The sequence below is a fragment of the Pteropus alecto genome, unplaced genomic scaffold (assembly GCF_000325575.1).
Source record: "Pteropus alecto unplaced genomic scaffold, ASM32557v1 scaffold213, whole genome shotgun sequence".
NCBI classification, from domain to species: Eukaryota; Metazoa; Chordata; class Mammalia; order Chiroptera; family Pteropodidae; genus Pteropus; species Pteropus alecto.
The window spans coordinates 3,450,727-3,457,105 of NW_006434829.1; the positions used below are offsets into that span (position 1 = coordinate 3,450,727).

The window sequence follows — 6,379 nt, forward strand, 5'->3', positions numbered from 1 at the left end:
GGAAGCAGGATGGCAGGCAGGCAGAGCTGTCCCAGAGTTACGTAACATTTGGCAGCGGTGTCTTCTCTGAGGCTTTCCCTCCCCCTGCTTCTGGCCGAAGGTTACCCTGCTCTCCCATCTGCGAATCCAGGCCCTGGGGCCCCGCTTCCGTATTTCTTCATCTGTTTGTCTCAGCCCAGGCCCAGCCTTGCCATGTTTTCCTCTGCCGAGTCCCCCATCTGCGTCCGTCTGCACAGACCCGCAGAGGGAGAGGAACCTACCTGCCTTCAAACCCGGGCTCCTCGACTGCTGGGCCTGGCGGGGGGTTCAGGGCACGCGTCACGGCCTCTCTGAGCCCCCGTCTGTGCCTGTCAGGTCCCTCCACCCGAAGACGTAGCGACAGAGCACCTGCTCCGTGCCGGGGGTGCCGCCGAGAGCATGCAGAGGTGCTGGCCCTCGGGCGAGTTCCAGCGGAGACGCGTTGACACACAGATAATTTCAGATCGTGCTCTGAAGATGAGACGAGGGGTTGGTGGGTGGCAAGGTTGAACTGGTGTCGGCAGGGTCATCAGGGAAGAGCTCTCAGAAGAGCCGAGGACGTGAGTCACGCTGGCATCTGGCAAAGGGACGTCCAGGCCGAGGGACGCCTGTGCAGAGGCCCTGGGGCTGGGACGTGGTACGCACGGGTGCACAGCGGGGCCGCGTGTTTGTAGCCGAGAGACTAAGGTCAGGGTTGAATGAGCACGTTGGAGAGGTGGTGGGGATCTAGGCCTGTGTGGAGGAGTAGGGCTTGCGGTTTTGTTTCAGGGGTTTTGGGGGTCCTCTGGAGGGTTTGAAGCAGGGAGCAGCATGTTCTGATTTGCAGGGCAGCTATGCATATTCAGCGAATGAATGTGTGGAAAACACTTGGCACATAGTAGGAGCTTAATTAATAAACATCAGCTGTAATTATTACAACCAGTATCCAACATCTCCTGATCTGTCCACACGCTGCCCCAATTCTGAGGTGCAGGGCTCATGTGGAATGATTTGGTATAATTCCTGAGACATTCAGCACATCCTGGCCTCTCAGATCCAGGTATAGTTGGGGGGATTCAGGTGCTGACATCGGACCCATCCCGCTTGGCCTGATGGCCTGGGGAGACCCTGCTAGAGAGACCTTGTGACTCGGCCCACAGGAGCCCTTGTTCCCTGCAAGCCGCCCCCCTCCCCGCCCCCCACCAGCCAGCCAGTCACTCGCCTTATCCAACCCCTAGCACTGGAGCGAGTCCCCGCCCGCTAAAAATAGATTGGGGAAGAAGGGGGAACCCTCAGCCGCGCCCACAGAAGCCACCGCCACACAACTTTCTCGCGCCTCCATGGGCTTCGGCCACGGGCCCGTAGGGGAAGCTTGGGGTTTGGGGCAGGGCTGGGGCAGCCCCTGGAGCAGGAAGGGGCAGAGCAGGCTGGGCGTTCCCATAACGGCTGGTGGACACTGGGCAGGGCGGGGCTGTGGCCCTCTGGCCAAGTGCTGGTGACGGAAACCGTGACTAACGGGCAAACGGACATTTTCCTTTTCCTCCCGATGCTCCCAGTGGTGACGCCCCGAGGACCCCCCACCCCCACCCCGTTTGCTCTGGGAGGAGGCAGGACGGGAAGGGACCCCCACCCCCAGGCTGGGCTGGGCCTCGGGGACCCCTGACGCCTGTTTCCAGCCAGTCCCTGGTGAGGGTTCAGAGTGGGCAGGGCCTCGGCCCCTGGAGGTGACGGGGCATTTGCCCCACGAGCGGGCAGTACCTCCTTGTGACGTCGGGTGGCTTTCTCCTGGGGCCCGGGGACTTGGTGGAGGGAAGGTGCATCAGTCTTGTGCCCTATAACGAAGCACCACCAACCGGGTGGCTTAAAACCACAGAAACGCATTCTCTCCCAGTCCTGGAGCCAGGAGTCTGAAATCGGGGTGTCAGTGGGGCCACGCTCCCTCCGAAGGCTCCCGGGGCGGGTCCCGCCTTGTCTCCTGCAGCTCCTGGTGGTGGCCGGTAGTCCTCGCGTTCCTTGGCTTGCACGTGTGTCACTGCTCTGCGTGCCTCAGTGTCCAGACGCCCCTCTCATAAGCACGCTGGTCCCATTGGACGTAAGGCCCTCCCTACCACAGTGTGACCTCATCTTCACTAATCACGCCCGCTCAGAGCTTGTTTCCAAATAAGGTCACATTCTGGGTTTGGGTGGACACGAAATCTGGGGGACACGCTCCACCCCAGGATTAGGGGCTTCGTTCAGAGTTGTCGGCACACCTGGGAGCATCGCAGCTTCCGCCTGCTTATTCGGAGACCCAGAAGGGCTCCGGCTGCAACCCTGCCTGTCACACCGGCTGCACTGGGGGGCGGGGGGGGGGACATTCTACTCGCCTTAGGAGTCTCTGGTCACCTCTAGACCCTCCGCACACTCTGCCTCCACATATACCCCAGCTCTCTGCTGTGTGTGTTCCAGCCTCAAATGCTGCCCGTTTGCAGTCACTCAGTCAATCAACAAACGCCTTCTGAGCCTCTGCCCGTCTCAGCGTGGTGCAGTACGCAGACACCCACTGTGTCTCTTCTGCCTTCCTAGAGCTCCCGGTGAGGTGCAAAGATGGGGGCTGTCAGCGAGGAGTGACGTTTGCACCCAGGCAAGGGGGCGGGGCTCCGGCTCCCTGCGGAGGAGCCGGCCTTCCGAGGACTGGGGTGCGGTGAGGAGGGACCTGAAAGGCTTCACGCTGAGGGCCCCCTTTCTGTTCTTGAACACGCCCAGCTCATGCCCACCTCTGGGCCTCGGCGCTTGCGGTTCCCTCCCCCTGGACCACTCTCGGCCAGAGCCGGCTGGCTCCCTCTCAGCGGCAACTTGGAGAAGCCCCCTTGTCCCCCACATTTGTGCAGCGAGGCCCCTGCGCCCACCCTCTCTGGCCCAACCCCGTCTGACCCCCTCTGCATCCTGTCCGCTGCATCTTTTAGAGATGTATCGTTTGCTAGCACTCCCAACTAGAAGGCCACCGGAGGCGGGGACCTCATCTTCCCCAAACGTTATGTGTCCCCAGCCCTGGCACAGTGCCTGGCGCACAGTAGGTCCCCTGTGAAGACTGGAGGAGTGAAGTGACGAGCTTCTCAAGCTAGCCTGTCCCCTGGGGCTCAGTGGAGAGCAGATGAGACACACAAAGAAAAGCTTCATTCATTCATCTGCTCCACACGTACTGTTGGGCCCTGGCAGGGTGTCCCGTGGGGGTGTGGTCACCACTCTGGCTAGGGCAGTCAGAGGGCCCGGAGCCATCACGGGTGTCTTCAGGCAGAGGCAGGCCTTTTTCACCTGTTCTGGAAGGGTGTGGGGGCAGCCAGTAGGCCAGGCTGCACCCCGGGTATCTGGGCCATGAAGGAAGAATAGAGCCCTGGGTAAAAATATCCACTGGCACGTTTGGCCACTGCAGTGGGGCGCGAGGGGGAAGGACGCGTCATGACCATGTGGCTGGGATCACTGTCTCTTGCAGCTGTGGCGAGGTCTGGGACACGGGGAGTTTCCAGGCTGACAGCCCAGGCCCAAGCCCTGACCTGCTGCTGTCCCTGTGCCCTAGGAGAAGGAGAGGAATGCACGGAGGAAGAAGAAGCAAGCCCCGGCCGCCGCCAGCGAGGAGGCCGCCTTCCCACCGGTGGTGGAGGATGAGGAGATGGAAGCGTCGGGCGCGAGTGGGAACGAGGAAGAGATGGCGGAGGAGGCAGAAGGTGAGGGTGGGCCGTGTGGTTGGTGGTCATGGTGACAGTCATGGTGATGGTGGGGACGGTGATAATGATGGTGATGACAGAAGGTGATGATGGTGATGATGGTGATGAGGATGATGATGATGACGGTGATGATGATGGTGAAGGTGATGGTGATGATGGTGATGAGGATGATGATGATGACGGTGATGATGATGGTGAAGGTGATGGTGATGATGGTGATGAGGATGATGATGATGACGGTGATGATGATGGTGAAGGTGATGGTGATGATGGTGATGAGGATGATGGTGATGACGGTGATGATGATGGTGATGATGGTGATGATGGTGATGAGGGGTGATGAGGATGATGATGGTGACAGTGGTGATGATGGTGGTAGTGATGATAGTGGTGATGATGATGGTGATGAGGATGAAGATGATGACGGTGATGATGGTGGTGATGATGATGAAGGCGATGGTGGTGATGATGGTGTTGATGGTGTTGATGGTGATGGTGATGATGGTGGTGAGGATGATGATGATGACGGTGATGATGGTGGTGATGATGATGAAGGCGATGGTGGTGATGATGGTGTTGATGGTGTTGATGGTGATGGTGATGATGGTGGTGAGGATGATGATGATGACGGTGATGATGGTGGTGATGATGATGAAGGCGATGGTGGTGATGATGGTGTTGATGGTGTTGATGGTGATGGTGATGATGGTGGTGAGGATGATGATGATGACGGTGATGATGGTGGTGATGATGATGATGATGGTGATGATGGTGATGATGGTGGTGAGGATGATGATGATGACGGTGATGATGGTGGTGATGATGGTGATGATGATGATGATGACGGTGATGATGGTGGTGATCATGGTGATGACGGTGATGATGGTGATGATGGTGGTGAGGATGATGATGATGACGGTGATGATGGTGGTGATGATGGTAATGGTGGTCGCAACAACAAAAACATAATTGGCTTCTCTGTGCCTGCTGAGCACTTGTCTATGCAACCCTGGCCCTCTCTGAGTTCAGTAACATTTTACAAAGAAGTTTATTTTTGAAAATAATTTTTTGACCTGAATCGTTTTACAAGTTGACCACTATAAGTAGAACCATATCTGTTGGTTGATAAATATTTCAAAAGTTGCATTATTATAGTATCTTTTTTCCCCAAGCGTTCCAATTTGGTTGATAGGGCACACAAACCCCACTTCCTGTGAGGAGAAGCTGAGGCTTAGGCAGTTAAGTGTCCTGGCTCAGCACCCCCAGGTGCCCCAGTGACATCACTGCACCTGTCTTAGCTGAATTCTCTCACCAGGTGAGTGCTGCTCAGAAAAGAGTGAGAATTAGTCATCTGAATTGCACTGGTGGTTCTGCCCACGCCTCAGAGAGAGGATTTTGACTGCATGAGATTGGCACCGTGTTTGAGAGCCCAGCCCCCAAATGTGTGACACTCGGCTCCACTGCGTGACAAGTGTTTGTAGGTTCAGGAGTTACCCCAGGCTGCCCGACACGGGCCCCATGCTCCTGGTCATAGTTAGTCTGCTTTTGGCTCTCACCTCTTTGCCTTTTCCCTGGGGCTATACCGCCCAACCCCCGGGTCCTGGCACCCCCAAAGACCCCAGCCCCTGCTTAGCTGATCGTCTGCTGTCTCCCTGCCAGAGCTGCCCCCGCTGGGCCCTTAGGTTCTCTGTGGATGGACCCCCTCCCCTCCTTGCCTGCCCTCCCCCTGCCACCTCCCGGGGTTTCCCGCCCTTCTCCTGTCTGCCTGTGTCTGTGTGGAAGGAAACTTCTGAGCTTCTGCCAGCGTGGGGAAGGAAGGTGTGTGTCACCCCCTGGCTCTGTGAGCCAGGCCTGCAAGTGAATTCAGGTTCTACCGGCCTGAGGTGTAGTCAGCAGCCCGAGTCCTATTCCTGCTTGGAAATGGGAGAATCGAGCCATCTGGTTATTGTTGTCTCGGGTTGGGGGCGGGGCTGGGTTCTGAGTCCGGCCTCCTCGCCAGCTCTGGTTCTCCCTAGCCCAAGCCGGCCAGAGGCCTGGCCAGTGTCCGACGGGGGTGCTGCACATCCCTCTGACCTTCGAATTGGTTCCCGGGCGTGTGTTCAGGAAAGGGAAGACCTAGAGAGCAGGAACCCAGTCCCCTCTTTCAGTGTCCCCCAGCTCTGATTACGGGCCGGATGCAGGCTCGGTGGGAACGTTAAGGAAAGCAGACCTTGGCTCAGCGTTAAAATGAGAACGGACCTGCCCAGTGAGAGTGCAGTGTGACCAAGCTCACGGGGAGGGCTCGCACTCGCCATCAGGGGTGGGAGGGGGCATTCTCCGCTGGGGGTGCAGGGGAGGGAGGGCTGGTCTGGCCAGAGCTGAGGCCTCTGGGACCACCCGGTGGTTCCAAGTGGAGTGAGGGTGGTGGCTTAGCAAGCGCTGCACAGTGGACGGACAAGCGCCCCCTTCTCGTGGGTGAGGAGACAGGCCCCGGGAGAGGAGAGTCGCGCAGTAGGGCGTCACGTGGCTGGTAGACTCAGAGTCTGCTGGCCAGCCAGCCAGCATTTACTGGGTAATCCTGGTAGGTTCTGGGTTAGGGCCTGGAGTCGCTCCAGTGGAACCTTTTGGAAAACCCAGCCAGCCCCAAAGACCCCTCTGGGGGACGGGCAGCAAGTGCCTTGTACTCAGGCTGGAGACGA

The 6,379-nt window shown here is 58.3% G+C and overlaps 1 protein-coding gene across 1 annotated transcript in view; it reads left to right on the plus strand.

The window, feature by feature from the left end:
- Nucleotides 1-6,379, plus strand: part of NCOR2 (nuclear receptor corepressor 2) — a 165,081-nt gene that overhangs the window by 115,206 nt on the left and 43,496 nt on the right. The window contains exon 22 of the mRNA XM_025045498.1: nt 3,554-3,701. Coding sequence (XP_024901266.1) covers nt 3,554-3,701 — 148 coding nt within the window. The remainder of the gene's footprint in view (nt 1-3,553; nt 3,702-6,379) is intronic.